Source organism: Gobio gobio, assembly GCF_949357685.1.
Source record: "Gobio gobio genome assembly, chromosome: 16".
NCBI classification, from domain to species: Eukaryota; Metazoa; Chordata; class Actinopteri; order Cypriniformes; family Gobionidae; genus Gobio; species Gobio gobio.
The window spans coordinates 10245162-10271602 of record NC_137109.1 but is presented as its reverse complement, the minus strand read 5'-3'; the positions used below and the strand labels follow the sequence as shown (position 1 = coordinate 10271602).

The following is a 26441-nucleotide window of genomic DNA, read 5'->3' as shown; positions in this document are numbered from 1 at the left end:
TCTGTATGAGGGAATGATCTCTGATCTCCAAACTCATCAGGCATTATAGAAGACGACTCAAGAGCTGTTATCTTGGGAAAAGGTTTCAATAATTGGGTGCCAATAATTTATTTCATAATGTGAGTTTCCCCGCCAATTTTAATTGTTTCACTTCAATGAAAGGATTTTTTTTTAATGAAAGAAAAGGATAAACAATGCAGATTTATTTTCACAGTCGCCTTGTGTCTCATGTTTACCAAGGGTACCAATATTGGAGGACACTATCAAAATCTGTTCACAAACAATCAAACACAGACACAATAAAACTGAATAAAACAGAATACGTATTAAAGAAGATATTTTAATGGTGTGGGTTTAGAGATAGCCAGAAAATAACATCTCTACAGTCAAAATTCAATATTTGACCAAATGGATCTCACCAATACAATCTCGATATTATTACAGTAAAACAATCAACAATAAAAATGACAAAGAACACCTGTTCATAAAAAAACATCAAAACAAAGAAAACTCAAAGTCTCTTTGTTTTTTCCAGTGATCTTTATCCAGTTTTCCCAATAAAGTGAAACTGTATACTTGCACAACCATCAGTACGATCAGTCGGTCTTTAAGCAGAATCCGTTGGCGCGCAGGTCTCCAAAATGGCAGAATATTCAAAAATGTCAACTGGAAATGTGGCTTCAAAAACTGACAGGACGTTCTCAATCTCTTTCAGATTCGCGTGGGTGTCTAGGCAGCACTTGGAGACCAAATCATAGTCATGTTTTACACACATTACATAAATGCATATCTATGTTTTAATATAGCATAATCTGGAAGACAATTTCTCAGGATTTCTTGACAAGCGCAGTCAGAGCTATGGCTTTAAACAGTGATCTCTACCCTCAAACATTCAGCCGACGTCAACATTCAGGTAAGTCATATTGCAAAGCTGAACCTCTGAGGTCACATTTCCCTGTGCCACCGTTCATGACTCAAGGACAGTCTTAAAGGCCGACTCTGTTGGGGATCAGACAACGTAAAAGACGGACATTTGCTCACCTTATTCCGAAGACCTCAATGAAATAAATCTATGTGCAGGTTTTAACAGATATTTCAGCGTCAAGGACAGAAGTTCTCTGCTACAGTCCCTCACATGTGGCTCGATCAAACCGTTTATCGGAGAAGTAAATGCCAAAGATCATTGTCAACGTTAGTTTTGCCCTTAAAATGTTTGGATTACACAGTTTTTCTGGCGGTAAATTAAAACACATCCATGACATTGATCTTGTGATGGTGAAACGACACTGAAAAAACGAGTGTGTGTGCATCAGCAGTTACAGAAAACAGTAGATGGACTACAACACTTCACAAAGACAGACACGCATGACGGACATTTCTGGAAAGACAACAAATCTATGAAAGTGTAGGCGGTGCAGCGATTAAACAATTATTTCATAAAACCGTTGTGATGCAATTTATTGCATGATGTGTACGAATAAATTCTATCTGAAACTATTCTTGCATGAACTGTGACGATGCAATAATTTACACGAGAATGGTTTTATAAACGACGTGGTCCAAGCTACGAGGATTTGAGATTTAAACTTAAGTCTCCAGAAACAGAAGCGCGAAAGAACTAACCCTGTGAAAAGGTACCAGACCTTCTTTAAATCTACAGAACCTCAGTGAGAACACCTCAAGTACACACCAACCGAACATGCATTTATGGGCTCGACATTATTGGCACGGTGCGTTTTTCGAGAACAACAACGTAACTTATTTCAAACATTCAGCCACGTGATTTGTTTCAAAGTCAAGAACAAAAACAAAAAAAGTTGAAGCAGAACAAGGAACCGGGAGAAAATTCGGGTGAATTTGGAATGGAACGAAACACTCTGAAATCTATACACAAATCTTTGGAATCGTGCGAATTCAAACGAACAGATGAAATGTTGAAGTGTGTGGAGCGAAAGAAGCTATAAAGCGACAAAATGAGTGTGACAGTGACACGACGAGACCTCTCCTCCTGTGTGACGGCCAATAGGAAGCCGTATGGGCTTACTCAAGAGGGTGTGGTTTAGCGAGAGCCCCGCCCTCGCAGACTTGGTCCCCAAAACACATTCTGTCTTTAAACCAGCAGGACTCCAAGTCCTTAATTTGACCGTAACGGAGCGTCATCTAAGAGATCCTCCAGCGAGCCCGTGTCCTCCGGAGACGTCTCCTTCGCGGAGGCGTTCAATCGGGTCTTTTTCGTGGCACCGGGCGGCCCGCTCTCCTGAAGAAGCTCTTTGGCGAGAAGGTTTGTCACGGCCTGACCGGCTCCTCTCCGATTGTTGGCTGAAATAGAACGGGAAATAAAAGTCTGATTAAAAAAAACGTCATGCTGGGAAGGCCACGCTCTGAGGTCAGGCACAGGTGTTAGAGTTCAAAGGTCATTGTTAAAAGCACTACAAAAAACCCCAACGACTTATTAACTGAATATTCCAGGTTATTTTCAACTTGATGAACTCATTCCTTAGTGGTAAAAACGGATCATATTGTACAATAATACAAAATAAGATAAACAGACTGGAAGTTTTAGAAGCATAAGTGTGAAACTCATATGGTCCATAACATGTAAACGTGTTATGTCTAAATCTAGCATGTTTTTTATTGTAAATATTTTAACGTAATCTGTCCAGTCATATTACAATACAGATGGTTTCAAAGCAGCTTCACACTAGTTTGGTTATGAAATGAATACAAGCCCTAAAGCAGCTCTGGACAAAGATTATAGTGTCATTATTCGGCTCAATTTAGTGTAACGTCGACTATAGAATTGAATCTGTATAGTTCATTGTCTGTGTGGTAATCCAAAACATGCCACACATGTGGTTCATCCACATTAATACTCGAAAATAACCTGAAATATTCCTATACACACCCGTCAGATTCACACAGAGACAGCTGCAGAATTTCATATATGTCGTCATATATGCCATGTTGGTTTATTTAGGTCAGTGGGAGACTGCCAAGTGTGCTTGTGTGTCGTTTCACACACAAGTTAAACACTTGTGTAGAACAAACCTCCTGTGGTGAGACATTCATATGAGATTATTGTCATATTCCATTCAAATTCTCCAGCCTGTATGCAAAACCATGCAGAGTAAGCCATGATTTCTCACACACACACACACACACGGAATTCCCAGTGCTGCTGATAACAATCTTTGAACAAACATCTGCAACGAAGCATGCAGAGCGATGAACAAACACACACACGCACAGACGTTACCAAGCAGGTGTCCAGTGTGAGCTGTGATAAGGACAGCACTGAGTCTGTTGGGGAGAAAAAGTCGTTATGGGTGCGATTGTAGCTTCAGGTTATGAGTGACAGATGGGACCCTTAAAAACATTTACCGTTGTATCCATAGTTTCAGCCAAAAGCACTTATTGCTATAAAATGATGGTACGTTTTTCTATTATTACACAGTGTTCCAGCAAGGCAAAGGCACAATCACAGTCAATCAGAAAACGTTTGATGTTTAAAGGTGAAGTATGTAAGATTTTTCCATAAAACACTTTCTCTTGACCCAGTTTATTGTTCATTGACTACTATTAGTATACCGTTCATGGAGTGTAAACATTAAAGGTGCAGTGTAAATTTCAGCGGCATCTAGTGGTGAGGTTGTGAATTTCAATCCCCAATGACGTTGTCTGAGACAGCAGAGAGTGACTAGCGCTCTGTAGAGAAGTTTGTCCCTCTAGGGCTACTGTAGAAACATGGCGGTGCAAAATGGCGACTTCACTGTAAGGGGACCCGCGGTGTATGTAGATACAAATGGCTCATTCTAAGGTAACAAAAACATACCGGTTCATTATGTAAGGTCTTTATTCTCCACTGAAAATATAGTTATGTATATTATATTACATTTCTGTCAACAGATCCTCATAAATATTACACACTGCACCTTTAAGCCTCCCAGGCACCATCAAAACAAAAATTGAGAGTGGTCTGCTCAGATCTGTCCATCACTTTCCAGCTCAACCTATAGTGAGAGTTTGGGGCGTGGCTACTGTAGCAGGCGGAGCCAGAGTGTATTTAGCCGGTGTGGGACCATGACTGATGCACAATATGGGAACTGGGAAAAGAGATTTGGGCACAGGCCAACTTTCACTGCATTTAGACCTTCAAATATTAAACATGTCATGAACACGTCAAAATGAAGGGGGCATTACGATGCTATGCGCTACTATGGATGCTTCAATACCATACAGCATCATCATGAACCTGTTCAGAAAGACAAATGTTCCACTTTATATAGTTTACTGACGTGTCCAGTGTAGACAGCCCATTTTTGCATTCACACCGGAAGCACGAGTGTCGCATGATCAGCAGTGAAGCGATGGTTTTGGCGTCTGGAGTCTATTTGGAGTATATTTTGATGGACAAAATAAATATGAATTCACACAAAATGTCCTCAAAATGCACAGAATGAGCATCAGTGTTTTAACAAGAACTGAGTATGTAAGAAAAGAAAATGAAGAATCAAAAATATTAATAGAAGACTTACCCATTTTGGGTAAAAGTATGGTACATTATAAAAAAACTAAAGTAAACTAGCCAGAAAATGATGTTTAAACTTTCTTTTAGTTTATTATGTAATACACAGACAGGTATAGGCTCTAGCACTACCCAAATCAAACCTTTTAGTTTTTTATCCGTCAAGTTTGCTGTCTTGTAAACATATCAAAGACTGAAAGGACGAGCTGTTTTCTTGGTTGTGTATGTTGTTTACCACTTACATGCGAATGTTGTACACCTCCCCATGTTAAGACTATCAAGTTTATAAAGGACCAACTTATCAAAAAAAGATGTATAGGCTACTTGTCTTTATAAAAAAATAAATGCTCACTTAATATAGCTTTAGAGGCGCTGCTGTGACGCTGTACAAACGCTTGCTGTGTGAAAACTCTCGCCGTCTGCAGCTGCAGTGACTGTGTAGTTGCGCTGACGCAAAGCTCGAGAACGCGCTTGAAACTGCCGTTAGCAATTGTGAAACGCTTGCTTTTGCTCTAGACAGTGTTATCCTACTCAGACTCTCGCTATATGTAGATCTGGAAAGTGATTGACAGATCTGAGTAGACCACTCGCAATTTTTGTTTGCCAACTCATGATACATAGCAACACAGCTAAAAGTATGTTAGAACTTTTATGGAATAATAGCCTACATTTACCTTTTGAGACATGCCTTCACAAGCACATAGGTGCCACTAGTGTTGCAGAAACTACATACGTCACCTTTAATATACAGGATTTTTTCACTGTGGACGGGGCTACAGAGCACTATGAAACAGAAATATAATACAAGCAACTCACAAAACATCAGTCAACTGTCACTTCACTGCAAAAAGTGATGTTCTTCCTCAGTATTTTTGTCTTGTTTTCGATTACATATATCAAACCATAAGATGATATGTCTTGTTTTCTGAAGTATTTATCAAAATTGAGCACGTTTATGCTTAAAACAAGAAAAAATACCTGCAAATGGGGTCAGGATAAAATGGTTTTTTTTATCCCTATACATATACATATACATATACACATACATACATAAATATATTTTTATATATATACACATACATACATAAATACACACACACACATATACATATATACATACATATATATATACATACATACATATACGTATATATATATGTATATATATATATATATATATATATATATGTTGGGGAATAATTCATCATAATTAATAAAATTTTGTGGTTACATGTGTGTACTGTGTATAATTATTATGTATATATAAATACACACACATGCATGTATATATTTAAGAAATTTGCATGTACATACTGTAAATATAATGCATCTTATAAATATAATTATAATGCATTTTCCCCCAGCACTAATTTATAAATATAACTCACTTAATATTGATCATTGTTTCAGAAAACAATACATCACTTTGCATTTCAAGTTTATCTATCTTGATTTAAAAATTTTACATTTTTGTTCTGGAAAATAAAATGCAGAGGAAGAACATCACGTTCTGCAGTGCTGGTAACTTCTATAATTAGAGAACGAGTAGAACGAGAGACAGTAAACATTATATAAATGGCCCACATAATGATTGATTCACATCTGAACCGCCTCTGCCGCCTTCACACTATCCAGTCATTCGCCTGTTTGATCGGTTTAGCATCCTAAACTTATATATAGACAATTGGTTCATCACACTTTTCACTGCTGCTAGTGTGTGAGTGTGATTCAGACTGTCTGTGTGTAAAACGAGAGCTGTGATAATCATCATCAGGGTAATGAAGCTAAAAATAAGAGAGTGTGTTTAGAGTGTTGAGCTCCCTGTGAAGCAGGACGCACTGCAGAAAACCATTTTCCTCCTCAATATTTTTGTCTTGTTTTTCAGTATAAATATCTAAACACTCTTAAATCAAGATGCATTTACTTTGAAAGGAAAATTACAAAAGATATTAAGTCTTGTTTTCTGAAAAAATGCATCAAAATGATGTGCGTTTAAGTTTAAAACTAGAAAAAATATCTGCCAATGGGGTCAGAAAAATAAACTTAAAAACAAGACTGTTTCTGACTCATTTTTCCTTGTTTCAAGCACTTAATTTTCAGAAAACAAGACTTAATATTGTAAGTCATTTTCCTTCTCAAGTAAATGTATCTTGATTTTAGATAGTTGATATATTCGTCCAGGAAAACAAGACAAAAATACTGAGTTTGTTGTACATCTAACATGATTAAGTGTGTGGTATTGTTCTGCCGACAACAGGAGTGTGTGTGTGTGTGTTGCTCTTTTCGTAAGATTGGAGAGGGTGTGTCTGCCTCAGTGTTTGTGAGCTAGACAAAGGAGTGTGTGTGTGTGTGTGTGTGTTTTGTGGACATCTGGCACACAGTGCGTTTGTGAGTTTGGTCTCTATAAAGTGATATTGTGAGATGGGCATGGGTGCGTCTCTGGCTCTTTGTACGAGTCTTTGTGTGTCTTTTATGTTGAAGTGTGTGTCTTTTGTCGAGGAGTCAGGAGTGTGTGTGTCTGGGGTCATGACACGGCAGATGTGTGTATATTAATGAAGAGTCTAAAAACAGACACACCCACACCGGCTACATCCTACTTTGCATACTATCTTTCCTAAAGTCCTAAAGCATGTGAGACTAGGATGTGTGCATGCAAATAAGATAGATTTTTAGAATAGTATGCCTAACAAGGGTCAAACAGCATCCGTGGATATTCTTTGGCCTATCATGGAATTTTTTGTTTATTTGACACAATTAAACTCTTGCTGTGAGGGACAAACATATAAAACCTTGTTTTCTGACATTTTTCGACCACTGGGAAGTTTCTGGAATCATCTGTCACAGCCGTTTTCCTTCACGTCAAATGAAATATGGTGTCTATCCTGACTAAGATCCATTATTCTCTGCCGAGGAGTTTGTGACAGTTTTGACTATTTCAGATGTAGAAAAATTGAGAGGAAAACAATTTTACCCTACAGAGTAAACAAACTGAAGCAGCTTTGGTTTACTTTATTATCCATAGTCCATCATTTTATAGTAAAATCATGATAAATGTGAGTATCATATATGATCATCAGGCTTTTGAGGAAGGTTTATTTGTTCATCTCTCTAAATGTTTTAAAAAAACTAAGCCTTTAAATATCATCTTGAGACATTATTGACAGATATAGAGTGACGACGTATATTTATATGCATTTAATGCAAGTAGTCTGCTATATTGTTACAAAGATCCCATTAATTAACATTACAAGCATCAGAATTTAATCTTAGTTTTTGTCCTTACCGTTTTTTTCCTTCTCTATAGAGTTTGAGCTCCATATTCTCACTATATCATACTATATGAGCCATAAAAGCCTGACGCATCAAACATGATATTCAACAAAAAACAAATGCAAACTTTGTTTTTTAGACATACTATTATATATTATAATTTTCTTATAGTATACTACACAGATTTATGAGTTGTTTTTATACATGCATTCGCAACTTAAATGTATTTTGTGTGTATTTGTAAGCGTGTGTAGAGCAGCAGCTGCTGTCTATCGCTCAGCATCTCTCTGATTGGCTGAGGACTCATTATGCAGAGGGTCAGAGGTCAGAGGTTACAGGGCGTCTCCTGTCTCCACACTGCATGCCTGCGGTCTGTCTAAAGGCATCTACACTGTGTGTGTGTTTGAGTGAACGCATCCATATGCAGAACGAACAAGTGGTCAGAATGGGTGTGTGTTGGTATGTGTGTGTGGCATATGTTGAGGGGTTGAGTCACATGAGCCGTGTTTAACTCTGTTTGTGCTGCCCACATAGGCAGCATTATGATTTGGAACGTCTATAAAGGCTGTAACTTACTAATTGAAGACATTTTAAAAGGCCGCATCATTTTGGAACAACCTTCAATGCATTGAAAATACACCTATGATGCCTTAACATGCTGTCTAGATAGGGAGCTCACTAGGTTTTGGAACAGAGCTTGTGCGAGGGCTGCATCAGAAAGGCTAAAAATACAAAACACACAACTGATGACTCATGCCCCACACACACACACACACACACACACACACACACACACACACACACACACACACACACACACACACACACACACACACACACACACACACACACACACACACACACACACACACACACACACACACACACACACACACACACACACACACACACACACACACACACACACACACACACACACACACACACTTTGATTCGATTCCAAGGAAAATATACAGTCTGAAGCAGCAAAGTAAACAGAGTAAAGACAGTACAGAGATACAGAGAAATAAACATGAGGGGGAAAGGGAGAGAATATAAGATGGTGAGGTACAAAACGGCAAGAAGGAGGAATAAAGGGGTGAAAACAGCGGGAAAAGAGTTGGTTATGGAACAAAATACAAAAGATAAAAAGCGCGGGAATGTGGAGGCGGAGAGGGTAAGAGAGAGAGATTGTGTGTGTGTGTGTGTATGGTCACTATTGCCACATAGCAGCACATCTGGATTCATTCAACAACAGATCCAGTTACACACACACAGACACACACACACAGACACACACAGACACACACACACAGACACACACAGACACACACAGACACACACACACACACACACACACACACACACACACACACACACACACACACACACACACACACACACACACACACACACACACACACACACACACACACACACACACACACACACACACACACACACACACACACACACACACACACACACACACACACACACACACACACACAGAGAGCGCTGCTCCACACTGTTTGTAAGTCTAAAATAAGGGAAAATAAAACACTTTTTTTTCTTTTATGTGTACAACTGTAATTGTGAACTACATCTCTACTGAAACACACTGAATTCATGTTTTCCTTCAAAAACACACTACTGTTCAAAAGTTTGGGGTATGCAAGATTTTTTTTAATGTTTTTTTAAAAAGTCTCATGTTCTCCAACGCTGCATTTATTTGATCAAAAATACAGTAAAAATATTAATATTGTGAAATAGCAAAATAGCTGTTTTCTATGTGAATGTGTTTTAAAACGTAATTTATTCCTGTGATCAAATCTGAATTTTTTAATCCAGTCTTGAGTGTCACATGATCCTTTAGAAATCATTCTAATATGATGATTTGCTGCTCAAAACACTTTTATGATTATTATCAATGTTGAAAACTGTTGTGCTGGCAAACATTTTTGTCCGGATTCTTTGATGAATAGAAACATAATTTATTTGTAATAGTAATAGTAAAAGCATTTATAATGTTACAAACGAGTTCTGTTACATTTGACTAATGCATACATTGCTGAATAAAAGTATTAACTTTTTTTTTGTGACAAAAATCACACTGACCCCAGACTTTTGAATGTTACTGTGAATTAGACAGACACTTTTATCCAAGAGCACACATCATTTAAATGATACGTTTCATCATGTTCATCGCGTTCAATCAAACTCAAACTTGCCATGTGCGTGTCCAGTTTCTATGATGTTATTCTTTTATTTATTACTGTGTAAGATTTTCACAATTGTAACTTTCCACATTGTAATTTTCTGCATTTTCTGTTTCCTCAATAGCAGCAATAACTGCATATTTGACAAATGTCATTTTAATCTGATGTGTGTACCTGCTTGTCGTGGTCCTCTCTTCCTCTTGAAAGCAGCTCCAGACTGCAGCGCCTCCAACAGACCATCCATGATACCAGTCTCATCGCCATCTGAAACACACAAACACAGTATTAAACACACACACACACACAAAACACTATTAATATTATACATCAATAAAAGTATCATCACTATCTGAAACACACACACAGCCCTCATATGAAGTATTACTGCTGAAACACATGCAGAATTGTGAGTAACAGTCTCATCAGATGACAACAGATGAGAGAGGAGCAAAGGATCATGGGAACAAACATTATCAGAGAAACAAGTTACAGCAGATAGCGCCCCCTACATTATGCACACTGATGCACACTGTTGACCTACATAACTGAACCACACACACACACACACACACACACACACGATGGGAAGGACTGTATGCTCTGAAAACATTTAGTCTGTAAAATAGCTTTTTAGAAGCGTGTTTTCATAAACACTCATATGTGTATGTATGTATGTATGTATGTATGTATGTATGTATGTATGTATGTATGTATATATATATATATATATATATATAGACAGATGTTTTCAATCATGTCCGCTCTGGACAACATGGCGTTAAAGATTTATGCTTCTAATTTCCCTGCCCCCCACAAACACCTCCCCCCATGAACACACACACACACACACACCTTCAGCAACAAAAACACTCTGCAGCCCAAACAGACACAGAAACACACACACACACACACACACACACACACACACACACACACACACACACACACACACACACACACACACACACACACACACACACACACACACACACACACACACACACACACACACACACACACACACACACACACACACACACACACACACACACACACACACACACACACACACACACACACACACACACACACACACACACACACACACACACACCTAGTCTCACTGTAATCCCCAGAAAATCTGCAGCCAGATGGTTTTGCGTCTGACCTGACAACCCAGATCTCACACACACACACACACAGGGCTGTTTGCAGTGCACACACACCACCGTGAGGTGCGTTACAGGAACAGCACATCTGATCTGCTGAGATTTTTTCCTTGCTGCATATTACATATTATATTATATGTAAATATTATATTAATACATATTATATCACTCCTATATAATAGAAAAATAGTTTTTTTTTAGAACACAAAAAGTGTTTCCTTCCAGTATTGTGTCCACCTAAATACCATGGTTACCTCCCTACTGTTTGTACCATATCCATATTCAGGAACCATATTCATTTATTATAATTTTACAGCTGTAACATTAACTCCAGTGACATGACACAGTGTTCAAATATACATATAACTTCATATTCATATTTCATTAAACATTTCTATTATTAATAGTTTTATAATTGAACATTTCTTAAACATTTAATTAATACAATTTATAACATTAATACATTTTACTTATTAAAAAAAATATATTTTTATATTCATGATCTTATGCTTGATCTTTCTCCACTAGTGTGATTATTCTGAGTTTTAGTCCTTAAGTTTAAGTAAATTAATTGCATTAAATTAGATTTATTTTGATCATTTACATTATTATTTGTATTTTTAAAATATATAACATTGATTTTAAACATCAAGAAACATGCACTAAAATCTTGATACTGAAATAGTGAAATTCTGTCTTTTGTTAACTACCGAGTAACTGGGGTATTTTGATAGAAACTCTTTACCATGGTCAGTTTTTGTAAGGGAAGAAACATTTCAACCCTGTTAGTTAGTGAAGAACTTTAGTGCCCCTCATGACACATTCTGGATAAATCTATAAATATCTGCCCCCTTTCAGCTGAATCAGAGGTCATCAGCCATGAGCATCATCACAGTACTGACCAATCACATCTGTCTGTACACAGAGAATCTATCACACAACACTGACACCTACTGAGCGTCCACAGGAGCTGCTGTGGGAAACCCTTTCTATTTGTCTAATTCTCAGGGCTTGACTGCTAAACTAAAGATGTGTGTGTGTGTGTGTGTGTGTGTGTGTGTTTGAGATTGTGGGAATGTCAAGGCCAAACATTTCAGATATTCAACCCTGAGAGTTCAATGAACCCTCCGTGTGTGTCTGTCTGTGTGTATGTGTGTGTGAGAGAGATAACACACACATGAGATACATGCAGATCTCTGTAGTCTTCTGGAGTGTGTGTGTGTGTGTGTGTTCTTTCAACTGACATTTAAATCTGCCACCTGTATGCAAATCAAAGCTCATAAATGACCAGTTATTGTGGCCTCCAACAAGTATTTGATTACTTAATTCAGACTTTAATCTTGAATTTGAATAGATAATGACACTTGCTTTGATTGTCTCATTAAATGAGTTTTATGAATTTGCCGCTGCATGTATAACATATGTTGGTCATAGCTGTTATGACCGATTTGTAGCTGCAAAAGTAACTAAACCATTTTCATCATCTACATGCTCTCTGTACAACACTCTGCAATCAGTGTTTAGTTCAAACTAAAACTATTAAACATCATTTTCATTTGATACAATAAAGCTGAAATAAAAAATTATAGGCTATAAATACTAGATTAAAAACTTAAACCAAATAAAATGAAAATAATTAATAAACTATATTTAATATTTTTCATAATTATAAAATTAATAAAAATAGTTAATGACCAGTAAATAATTACTTTGGTTAACAGGAACTAACAATAAACAATACTTCAACAACTTAAAAATCAAACGGTATCTGTTAAGACTGGTTAATGAACTAACATGAACAATGAAACATTTTTAATAACTAACTTTAACAAAGATTAATAAAAGGGGTAAATATATTGATCAAAGTTAGTTTACTTTAGCTAATTAATTAACTAAAATGAACAACTAAGAACTTAGTACCATCTTTTTTTCTATCAACCTCCCCCCCAACACACACACACACACACACACACACACACACTCACGCCTGCAAAAATAATGAGTGGAAATTTGGAGCCCCAAAAGTTTCAAACTACAGCCAGACGAGAAAAGTAGGTCAGAGAGAGTGACAGAGCGAGAGAGAGAGACACACAGACACACAGACACACACACACACACACACACACCATCTTTACCATCATTGATGTTGAGTATCTGTCCAGCGTTCATTCTCTTCTGTTTCTCCTCTTTCTCTTTTTCCGCTTTCTCTCGTGCCAGTTTGGCTCGACGAATCTTCTCCTCTGCTTCTTTCCGTTTCTGGTTCTCTTTCACCGCTTGCTGTAAAAAAAAGCACATACATGCAGTGGATTCAGATCTAATGTTTGTTTGGCTAAAGGAGAATATAAAGTTATAAAGCGCTACGATGAACAGATGAAACCGCAGCACAGATTAGATAAGTGTGTGTGTTTTTGACATTGAGTCTTGGGTCCCTTTATGAGAGAGAGAATATCAGTATGTCTAGACAAAAACATACTAAACACAGACTGATGACTGAACCATCTGCTCACACACACACACACACACACACACACACACACACACACACACACACACACACACACACACACACACACACACACACACACACACACACACACACACACACACACACACACACGTTGGTATACATTTACTGTCTGATTCACAAATATAAATACACTATTGTTGAAAGTTTTGGAGTGATTTAAACTAATATTTAAAAATAAATGAATTTCTTTTATTCAGTAAGAATATGCATTAAGTTGATTGATAAACTGAGTAAAGACAGTTACAAAAGATATAATCTTGCAATTGCGAGTTATAAAGTCAGAATTGCAAGATATGAACTTGCAATTACGAGTTATTCAGCTTATTTTACATTATATTGTTATTTGATGTGCCCACACAATCAACAAGGTGAGAACTGTGAGATATAAACTGGAAAGTGTCTGAATTTTGGGATTAAAAGCTTCCATATTTATCCAAGGTCAATACTGGTCAATTTTCTGCTGATTGCGAGTAGTGATCTCACCTGGAACATGTTCCTGAAGTTGTTGAGGTCACCGAATAACTCTTCAGGGCTCATCTTTTTAGGGTCGAACACAAAGTACTTGCCCAATTCTTCATACTGCTTCTCCATGTTCTCGTGCATCAGCTGCATCTTCTCGAACTGCTCACGAGCCGTCGATACAAAAATGTATAGCACTCCGTTAAGAAAAACACGGCATTATGATTCACTGCACAACTCAATATCGCTTGGGATCAGCTTTTATATTTATAAATCATGTTTTTCCCGCCAAACAGAGCGCAAGTACTAAAACAAACATCCTCCTAAACTTCCTCAATGAATAAACTTCACAGGATGCTTGCAGGACGGCACTCTTCTTCTTGAACCCAAACAGGATGTGATGTCACAATGGATCATTGACACTGTATTTTTATAACATTATTGTTTGTGGAAATGACAGCGGAAACCAAAGTGACACTTCCTGTCATGCAACAGGCCGGGGAGGGGAATAAAGGATATGGTCATTTTCTCCACAAATTTGTCCTTGTCGCTCTGCGGAGGGGGGAACGTCTCGATGTCTTTCTCAAGGTTTTTAATCTGCTTTTCCATATGATCTAGATTCTTCTGGAGCGTCTCTGCCGACACTAAGATAGAGGGAGGTAAAACAGACCTGTTCAAAACTGTTCAAAAGTTTGGGATCGGTAATACGGTTTCATTTTTGACAGAAGTCTCTTCTGCTCGCCAAGGCTGCATTTACTCGATCAAAAATACAGTAAACAATACAATTCAAATATAGTGTAAATTGTAAAATGTCATTTATTCCCGTGATCAAAGCTGAATTTTCAGTATCATTACTATCATTACTCTTCAGTGTCACATGATCCTTCAGAAATCATGCGAATATGATGATTTGCTGCTCAAGACACATTTATGATTATTATCAATGCTGAAACTCTTTGTGCTGGTTAATATTTGTGTGGAAATAAACATTATAAATGCATTCACTGTCACTTTTGATCAAATTATAAAAGTAATAATTTCTTTTAAAAAAAATGTAATGGTGGTGTATACAGAGAAAGAAAAGCATCATCATTGACATGAAGGCGGGAATGAGACTGACCTTTGCTGGCTTTCTCCACGTGGATGAGTTCCTCTGGGAAGGTCATGACCTCAGGATACTGCTCCTGACATGTTTCCGCCAGGAAGTGCAGTAGGGTCTGTTTCTGATCTGCTGATTTAGTGTCTCTCAACTAAACACACACATACACACATCTGTTTAATACTTTGTGGGGACAAACACATCAGGCACTTTCCACAAATAAAGTCTCACTAGCAATCCCATGCATGGCCAACACAAGACCTTGCCTCGTGATAGCCATCGAACGGCCGTTTGTAATAACAAGCTCTGATGTTCCGCTCCCATTTCCTCACATAAAACCAAAAATAGACGGCTCTTCAATGGGAATTAACTATATCTACTGCTCTGTCCAGTACATCAGAGAGTTCCTTTGGGAGCGTCTTTGCTACCAGTGTAAAAAGCAGTGAGTGGCGTTCACATGTGGGTTTTGCGCTCTGACTCTACTAATGAAGCCCTTCGTACTCCCTGTCATGGCAGCGGCCCCATCAGTACATAAACTGTGACAGTCCTTCCAATTCAACCCCCCCTGTTCAAGGTACTCTGTTCTCACACGATATATTTCTTCTCCCGTTGTTTTGTCAGGCATTGATTTACAAAATAAAAAAGTTTCTCTAATGCTGTCGCCATCTACGAATCGAACATTTGCCAGGAGCTGAGCATGCCCACTAATGTCCGTCGACTCATCCAGCTGCAAGGAAAATGTGCAGTTTTTTCCAAAACCACACTTTCAATGTCTGCAGACATGTCATCTATTCACCTGCTAATTGTATTGTTTGACAGGGGAACCTTTGACATTTCTTTTGCTGCTTGTGGGCCTAGCATGGTGTTAACGATGGCTTTGCATGCTGGTAAGATTACAGTCTCAGCAATCGTGTGGGGTTTTTTCGACTTGGCTACTATTTCAGCCACAAGATAGCTTGCCTTTCATGCTTTCTCAGAAAGAGTTCACTTTTTCTTTCTTTTGCACTCTTCATCATAATTTCCTCTTGTTTTTCGTGTTGCATTTTCAGTCTAATAAAATAGTCTGCATCCTTGCTCACTAGAGATAGGTTTCAAACTGCCGTTTCAGTTTGCTAGGAACCATTGATTCATTTGACAATTTTCCCCCACATACCAGAAACAGAGGAAGAGGACATGATGGATCTCCGATAAAGACGAAGCCATATGACAAGTAATTGTCGCTATACTGTCTTTCCTTCTTCTTACTGCTGCTCTCAGCGGCCCGTTCTGGACTGCTACATGAGGAAGTTGACGGTCCAGAAGCATCTGGAGCTTTTCTTTTAAGAAATCTGTCCATATTCTTTTGCACTACACTCGTCAGACGCTAATTGTTAAGGATAAAACATTCGTATAGCCTATGTTACGCATACAGACGTTGATGTGCAGACAGGTCAGTGAGGGAGCGGATCATTTTTGTTTTATATATATGTGTGTGTCTGTCTTATTTGTTATTTCAGACTTTATATATATTAATTGTTTTATTCACATTGAAAAAAAAAAAAAAAAAAGGACTTTTACACGGCACCCCGGTTAGGAAATACTGGTATAAATAACAAAAATATTAGTTGTTTCTTAATTCAAAAACAATAAGTCCAACCATAATAATCAAAGTACTCTCTCAATATTCAAAGTGCAAAGAGAGACCAAAACAGAGCAGAGCTAAGAGGAGGTTACAACTACACAGCGCAGCATACGATAGCATTGACATTAGGGACAGGCTATTTTATGTCGCATAATTTGCGCAAATCAGGGAGCTTGCGTTTACCTTCACTATCCTATACACTATCGTACATACGCTGTGTATAGGGAGCAGCGGTGCTGAGCGCACATTCTACAAGATAATAAGACATTTATCAGTCTGGCCTTATCTATCAGGCTGTGTGGCTCACGAATCTTTCACCACGGTACTGTCAATCATCTCACCTTACTCTCGTCATGTGATCAGTGAACTGTGATTCCTGCTGCAGTTCTGACGCAGTCGCACACAATGCAGACGTTTACAATTGAAGCGACCGTTATTTAACTGAATTAAATGGTTTTTATTTCTATAAAAAAAAGCAAAACGACATTGGAGGATGTAATGTAAACCTAGCGTTGGCATATTCTACGCTAATTTCCCCCTGATGCTCCGTCATGGTCGATATCAGATTTTCACTCGACGAGAAATCTCGTCACGCCCCTAATATTAGTTATATGAAAAGTTGCTGCTTTAAAACACATCAAACGCCCACAAAATGTAGTGTTGAGCGCATTTGTCAAGCTGAGCAGATGCAGGGAATCACCTTGCACAGGTAACTGATGCTGAATCCGAAAGCTTTGGCGTTGCGCGATCCTGCGTTCATGAAGTTTCCCAGCAGCAGCGTGATCTCCAGCAGTTTGGAGAAGCCCTCGCTCTTCCGAAGCTCCTCGCAGGCGGCCGTCACCGCCACCACGTCCGGCTTGACGTTATTCACCTGCTCCTCAAACTGGAGCTTGAAGAGGATGGAGCTCAGACGGGGCTTCAGACGTTTCACTGAACTGATCTACAGACGGAGACACGCATGCGCTGTCAGTCTCTGTGTGATTGTGTTTATGACAAGTCAATATTGTTTGTGTTTCTCACCACAACTCCGAACTGTTCAGACTCAGCCAGCTCCTCGTACTCGTCTTTCAGCTCTGTTAATGTGGTGAGTTGTTCCTGCTCTGGCAGCAGCTTCAGCAAACTCTGAAACACACACGGTAAATGTTTACCACTATAAAACAACTCAAGAGAAGAGGATTTGTCCATTTTGGTTCACCTACCAAAACTTTACACACACAGATTGGCAGGTTTCATTGGAGACATGCTACTGTTTTTTTATTTTTTGGTCTTTTTGTAAGTTCTCGACATATTGCTTTCTTGTGATCATGACTTAATTTTTTGTGTACTCAAACAAAACAAAAAAAACGTTATCATGATGAATGATTTGCATTTCCGAGATGAAACAGGGTATTAAAAACTATTTAAAAGTCTCGCAACTATGGGATTTCCTTTTTTTATTTTTATGCGGATGACACGCAAATGTTATTTCCCCTGAGGAAAGACAATGTAAATGCTCTGGACTCCTTTGTGAACGGTCTAAAAGAGGTCAAAGCCTGGGTGTCAGTGAACTTTTTACATTTTAATGAGAGTAAAAGACTCGCAATTGGGATCATATTTCTCCTACTCTGCCTTCACTGGGCTGGTTGCCAGTTCAACAATGATTTTAAGCTCCTGGTATTTGTTTTTAAGTCCTTAAATAGGTTAGCACCATCCTGTCTGTCAGAGCTCTTACAGGTGCACAAGCCTCCCAGGACGCTGAGGTCTTTTTTAATTGTTCAGAGAACTAGGTATTGGCAAAGGGGTGAGCGGGCCATTGCTGGGGCAGCACAAAAGAGATGGAATAGTCTATCGCCTCGCATTAGACTCGCTCCAACCAGGCCCGGTTCTAAGCACCTATAGAAGGGTGGGCTGGCAGATAACCTGGTAGGGCTTTCTTTTGGTTGGGGGGGGGGGTCTTATTTTTCTTATAAAATGTTATAAATAATTATAGTTAAAGGGTTAGTTCACCCAAAAATGAAAATTCTGTCATTAATGACTTACCCTCATGTCGTTCGACACCCGTAAGACCTCCGTTCATCTTCGGAACAAAAATGAAGATATTTTAGTTGAAATCTGATGGCTCTGAAAGGCCTCCATTGGCTCAATGCCAGTTCACTCTCAAGACCCTTAAAAGGTACTAAAGACGTCGTTACAAAGTCCATCTCACTACAGTAGTTCTAAAATAACTTCATGAATCGGCGACAATAGTTTTTGTGCGCAAAAAAAACCCTAAATAACGACTTATATAGTGATGACGATTTCAAAACACGGCCTCATGAAGCTTCGAAGCGTTATGAATCAGTGAGTCGATTCATGATTCGGATCGCGTGTCAAACCGCCAAACTGCTGAAATTTGGCGATTCAAACTGCTGAATCGACTCACTGATTCATAACGCTTCGAAGCTTCATGATGCCGTGTTTTGAAATCGTCATCACTATATAAGTCGTTATTTAGGGTTTTTTTGCGCACAAAAACTATTCTCGCCGACTCATAAAGTTTTTGTAGAACCACTGTAGTGAGATGGACTTTGTAACGACGTCTTTAGTGCCTTTTAAGGGTCTTGAGAGTGTAAAGTGCCATTGTGCCAATGGAGGCCTTTCAGAGCCATCAGATTTCAACTAAAATATCTTCATTTCTGTTCCGAAGATGAACGGAGGTCTGACGGGTGTCGAACGACATGAGGGTAAGTAATTAATGACAGAATTTTCATTTTTGGGTGAACTAACCCTTTAATAATATAACACATCTACATGACATTTTTTTCTTTTAATTTGAATAAAATGCTAACATTTTCATTTTTCTACTGTCCAGTGATAATTTGGTCAAAGCCTGGGTGTCAGTGAACTTTTTACATTTTAATGAGAGTAAAACAGAGCTTTATCTGGATTGGGAGTCCTGCTTTGCCTGAACGGTCAAATTTAGGTGAGCTGACCCCATTTTGAAAACCTGTGGTCAAAAATCTAGGGGTACTGTTCGACAATACCTTCAGTTGATAAACAGATAAATTCAGTCGTGAAATCAAGTTACGTCTTCGTTCCTTTTCTTTCTTTTAATGATCTTGGAAAGGTGATCCATGTCCATTCATGCATTTACAAGGCGTGTCTATTGGAACTCTTTGTATGTGGGTGTCTGCCAAACAGCTCTAAATCGATTGCAATTAGTCCAAAATGCCGTCGCTAGGCTCTTGACGGGGACTCGCAATTGGGATCATATTTCTCCTACTCTGCCTTCACTGGGCTGGTTGCCAGTTCAACACAGGAATGATTTTAAGCGCTTAAATAGGTTAGCACCATCCTGTCTGTCAGAGCTCTTACAGGTGCACAAGCCTCCCAGGACGCTGAGGTCTTTTTTAATTGTTCAGAGAACTAGGTATTGGCAAAGGGGTGAGCGGGCCATTGCTGTGGCAGCACAAAAGAGATGGAATAGTCTATCGCCTCGCATTAGACTCGCTCCAACCAGGCCTGGTTCTAAGCACCTATAGAAGGGTGGGCTGGCAGATAACCTGGTAGGGCTTTCTTTTGGTTGGGGGGGGGGGGGGGGGTCTTATTTTTCTTATAAAATGTTATAAATAATTATAGTTAATAATATAACACATCTACATGACATTTTTTTCCTTTAATTTGAATAAAATGCTAACATTTTCATTTTTCTACTGTCCAGTGATAATTTGGAAAGAAAACAGAATGGAAGCCTGTTACTATAGCAATGAATATAGTGGAAAGGGGCAATTAAACGCTATACAGAACGTGTTTTTTCATTCCATTGCGCTACTTTTCTGTCATTTTTTAATGTAAACATCGGCCTAGTGTGTGTTTGATTGTTGAGCTTGCATCTCGTTTTCATACTTTTGCAGATTATCGTACATGGCGCGGCTTTATAAACGCAGCAAAAGTTAAAATAACCTTTTTAACTTGAGGCGCGTCTCAAGACCTCTAGCGTTTTAACCACAAAAAACACATCCTGTGTGGATGACTCCAAACTGCAATAAAAGATATAAACAGCGCATTCTTATTTCAGTGCTGTTATTTAAGCCGACCTCTATTCAGTTTAACAGCATTAACAGCAAGCCAAAGGGGGCAAGGTTTCAACTATGAACTATATACATGCATTTAAACATGTACATTATGTTCTAGCTCCTCTGAGTCTGTCATGTTCTGAAATGAGTAGTATTTTGAGTGTTTTTATAGGTAATTTCAACTTGGTTTGAATCCAAATCAGAGCTGTATATTAATATTTACAAGATACATATTCACGAATACAATTCATCTTAATTCACAGCTGCCCTTTTTTGCTCGTGGGATTGTCAGCCTCTGCTTTTCTGCTATAGACTGAAGCGCATGAGTATGTAACGCACCGCGCTGCGCCACGCCGTTACTTTCGGTTAATAAAGGAAAAAAATACTGCACATTTCTGGTGTTATTTTTGTGATTGTTTGGACTCACAACAACTCAAGAGAAGACACCAGTTTCACTGGTTTGTCCATTTTGGTTCGCCTACCGAAACTTTACACACACAGATTGACAAGTTTCATTGGAGATATGCTACGGAAGCCCTAAGAGGCTGTTTTTTTTTTATTTCTTTGTCTTACTGTAAGTTCTCGAGATGTTGTTTTCTTGTGATCATGACTTAATTTTTTGTGTACTCAAACAAAACAAAAAAAACTTTATCATCATGAATGATTTGCATTTTCGAGATGAAACGGGGTATTAAAAACTATTTAAAAGTCTCGCAACTATGGGATTTCCTTTTTTTATTTTTATGCAAATTTCTGGTGTTATTTTTGTGATTGTTTGGAGCATTCTACAGCCCTTCATCAAAACTTTCAACACAGAGCCCTCCTCAGATCGTTTTTAATCAATGCACAAATCGTAAAAACAGATAAACAGTATCTGTTCCTAAATTCTGATGCTGCCCATGCCTAGAACGGGCCCGGCTTCAACTCTAAACTTTCTTAAAAGACGTTAAAAGACTTTATCTAGCATTCAACACTGCAGTGTATCGATGCATTGGTTTTGTCAGTACTGTTTTTAGCTGTCTTGTCTGTGTTTTGAACATTTTACTACTGTAGAGAGCTTTGGTCAACGCAAAGTAAAAGTAAAGTATTTATACTAAGTGCAAATTGCCCACCTTATTGGCAGATGCTATTTACACTAACTCTGCCCACTGACATCTGGTTGGGTCATGGTGCAATGGTGTAGCCGTAAGGCATGAGGCAGAAAGTTGACACAGAAATAGACAGAACTTTAATGTCAAGTGGACATCAAAGATCCCCTTTCACACACACGCTTTCATACCTGCACCATGTTTTCAGAGAGAACTTGCTCGTTGACCTCCAGGATGACATTCTTCATCTCTTCATAAGGCATCCTGTTTGAACCCAAGAATATAGCTGCAACACACACACACACACACACACACACACACACAGTTCTGAGCAAACAACACTATAAATGACTGTGTCGAACTAGTGAGATATTTCACATCTGAATGAACATTCATGCTCGGGCTGGTACTCACAGAGATTCTGGGATGTTTTGGAGTCGAGCACCTTCAGCTCCTTCACCTTCTTCTTCTGAGTGTTTTTCTTCTCTTCAGAACCCTCTTGATCTTTCTTAACTAGAAATAAAAGAGAGAGAGATAGGGATAAGTACTCATGTGTGCTTGAGAAAGTCAACTCGGAGCTGAAATTATGTTTCTGTAAGGCCGGACACATCACACACACACACGTTGGGTTTTCATGTTTTATGGGGACTTTCCATAGGCGCAATGGTTTTTATTCCGTACATACTGTATATTCTGTCCCTCTACACTGCCCCTGCCCCTAAACCTACCCATCACACACACACACACACACACACACACACACACACACACACACACACACACACACACACACACACACACACACACACACACACACACACACACACACACACACACACACACACACACACACACACACACACACACACACACACACACACACACTGCCCCTGCCCCTAAACCTACCCCTCACAGGAGACATTCTGCATTTTTACATTTTCAAAAAACATCACTTAGTCTGATTTATAAGATGTTTTCCTCATGGGGACCAAAAAATGTCCCCACAAGGATGAGGATTTCGGATATTTCCATCTTTGTGGGGACATTTTGTCCCCATAACGTAGGGATTACACTATTACACTATTATTTATATACTATTACAGTATTTCTTAATATTTTTATTACATATTTTTTTGTTTTCATTTAAATTTTAGCAATCATCTATTCTTTCAGTTTCAGTAGTAATTTAGTTATTTGCCAAGGCATTGTAATACTAAGTTTTTCATTTAATAAAAAAAATATAAATTATATATATATTCTGTTCTAGTTTTAGTAAATTTAGTACTTCATGAAAACTTATTTATTTCACTTAGTTGGCAACATTTTTTTCAACAGTTTTTCATTTAGTATTTATATTTTATTTTATTCTCAACTATTTAAATGGCAGAAAATGAGTGTGATAGTTATCATTTCATTTGTATTTTAGTTTTAGTACTTTAGTAATTTAATAATTTTATTTTTTTCATATTTCTATTTAACTTTATTTCGATTTTTATTTCAGTTTTAGTACTAAATGAAAACATTTATTTTACATAGTTTCCAAAGCAACATTTCTATTTTTAAGTTTTTCATTTAATATTTGTTACTTTTATTCCAGCTCTACTTAAATTGCAGAAAACAAGGACCATTTTAGTGAACGCCAAAAAATGTAATTAAAAATAAATAAATACATTTGAAAAATATAACCTACAATTTGATGTTGAATAAAAAAATATAATGTCTATTTTATTTGTCCTTTACTTTGAAAGAGTACTCTGTATACACAAACACACACACTCCCCATCGGTGTGCATCTCTGTTCTAAAGACAGACTGTGAGGGGAGCAGGAGGAGGTCAGAGGTCACAGGTTAGAACTCGGGGTTGAGAGTCAAACGCCCAACAGCTTCAATGAAACATGAAGACTGAAGTTCACACTACTGACGAGTCTCCAGAGAAGGACTACGGACACACACAGCGTCAGATGACTTTCAGCTTGTGTGTGTGTGATAATCTCTTTCGTTCATAGTGCATGAAACACAATCAAAGATCAGATAAACATCTTCCCCTCTATCTGCAGTCTGGCCTGTTATTCTCTTCTGTCCATGTCTGTCCTTTATTCTTTCTCTAATGTCTTTCTGAATACCTTCTCTCCTCCATTTTCAGCTTCCTTTCAAACTTTTTTTTCTCTCTCTGTACCTCATTTCCGAGCAGTACATTTGTCTCTGGCATCTGTGTGTGTGTGTGTGTGTGTGTGTGTATTGAGTTACAGCAGCATATGGAAACGCTCAAGAGAGTGAAGCAGCTCTGAATTACACACACGCACACGTTGGGTTTTCATGTTTTTCATAACTTTCTATGGACATAATGGTTTTTATACTGTACAAACTGTATATTATCTCCCCTTACACTAACCCTACCCCTAAACTTACCCATCCCATTTCCAAAAAAAAAAAACGAATTCTCTATGATTTATAAGCTGTTTACCTCACGGGGACCAACAAAACTGTCACCACAAGGACAAGGAATTCAGATATTGCCATCTTTGTAGGGACATTTTGTCCTCATAAATGTAGGGTTTACCATGACCACACACACACACTTTTACTCTCAATTTTACACATGGCTGCTCACACTTATTTAACACACACACACACACACACACACACACACACACACACACACACACACACACACACACACACACACACACACACACACACACACACACACACACACACACACACACACACACACACACACACACACAAAATTTTCTTTACTAGAAAATAAAGCTCATATCTTAAGGAGAATCAGGTTAATCTTTTTAATTTAAAATTACTATATATATATATATATATATTAAAAAACACATGACATATCATCCAATCAAACACACAGAATTGAATTTTGTCCTCCTAAGCGCAAACAATGGCAAACACTTTAGCACAAGGACACAATACTCAGTAAAAATCGAATTACTGCAGCATCACAAGAAATTAAACGACAAAATAATAGGAAACAAGAATGTCAGAAAGATCCTGAAGCTCTTTAAAGGAGTGTGTTTAATATCTCATATTAATCTATTATGACAGCACAATAATACAAACTGTCAGAAACTATGGTTGCAATGGTTATTATAAGGACATCTGGTCTGATTCTGATTATATACTCGTTCATGTATTTTTCTCTTTTCTTCTGGTAAATTTTCTGCTTGTAAATTTAACTTATTCATATTATGTTTAATTCACCCAATCTCTTAATTTCTCAACTGACTATTTATTCCAATTTATTTTAAATTATTAAATAATTTAATTGACCTAAGACTGAAAATAAATACAAACAATTTAGTTTTTTTACATATTTGAAATAGATTTTAAAAAATGTATACATTTCCTTTAAAAATCCTTTTTACGTACTATAAAGCACAAAATAACAGTGCATAAAATGTGCTACTTATATAATAAAACATCTCGAATCTGCTTAAAGTTAAGGAAAAATAAATAGAAAGAAAGTGAAGACAAGATAGCGAGATCATTTCACTAATCCGCCTACAGCATAACATGATCTGAAATGTCTGTCAGTGGGTCAGTGTGTGTGTGTGTGTGTGTGTGTGTGTGTGTGTGTGTGTGTGTGTGTGTGCGTGATTGATTATGCGCTCAGCCAGTGAACACACAGCCTCTGTATTTCACTGTCTGTGATTCATAAAATGGGATCTGTATTCAAAATGGCTGCTGGTCTCTCTCTCACACACAGACAGTCTCTCTCTCTCTCTCATACACACACACACACACACACACACACACACACACACACACCAAGATGTGATTCCAAAGCTCATTTATGAGCCTGTGGCGCCTCTGCAGGTCACAATGCAAACTGCAGCATGACAACAGCACATCTGTGTTGCATTAACATTACATTTACAAGTGTGTGTGACCGTGTGTGTGTGCTTGCACAATCAGGAACTATGAAACACTGTCCCTTTAATGTTATTGTTTCTGGATTGTGTTGTAAATGTCCTGCTGTCTTTTGTATTGCCTGAGGTCTATTCATCCAGTCAGGCTTTTATCTTCCTCTCATGGCATCCAGCCTCAGTACACAGCTGCTTCACAAAAAGAGCTCACACACCTTGGAATGAGGACATATCACTGAAATACCATTTATATACTATCTCCAAAAAGAGTAAATTGTTCCTAAAGGGAGGTTTGGTCACATTTAGTTCTCTTCTGGGGACAGTAACTATAAACACCCCCAAAATATTCTCCCTCTCTCTCATACACACACACATTTTGGGGACTTTACATAGACATAATGATTTTTATACTGTACAAACTATTAGATATTGCCACCTTAAGATTTTGTCATCATAACAGAGGGTTTACCAGGACACACACACACACACACACACACACACACACACACACACACACACACACACACACACACACACA

The 26441-nt window shown here is 38.1% G+C and overlaps 1 protein-coding gene across 2 annotated transcripts in view; it reads right to left on the bottom strand.

The window, feature by feature from the left end:
• Positions 1 to 320: 320 nt before the first annotated feature.
• The window catches only part of diaph1 (diaphanous related formin 1), a 177614-nt gene continuing 151493 nt past the window's right edge, over positions 321 to 26441 (bottom strand). For both annotated transcript variants that reach the window (XM_079839559.1, XM_079839560.1), the window contains 10 exons: positions 22426 to 22524; positions 22203 to 22297; positions 17910 to 18011; positions 17590 to 17829; positions 15290 to 15419; positions 14689 to 14813; positions 14194 to 14358; positions 13319 to 13460; positions 10189 to 10278; positions 321 to 2319 (listed from right to left, as the gene is read on the bottom strand). In XM_079839559.1, the coding sequence (XP_079695685.1) occupies positions 2135 to 2319; positions 10189 to 10278; positions 13319 to 13460; positions 14194 to 14358; positions 14689 to 14813; positions 15290 to 15419; positions 17590 to 17829; positions 17910 to 18011; positions 22203 to 22297; positions 22426 to 22524 (1373 nt within the window). In that variant the 3' untranslated portion in view covers positions 321 to 2134. The remainder of the gene's footprint in view (positions 2320 to 10188; positions 10279 to 13318; positions 13461 to 14193; positions 14359 to 14688; positions 14814 to 15289; positions 15420 to 17589; positions 17830 to 17909; positions 18012 to 22202; positions 22298 to 22425; positions 22525 to 26441) is intronic.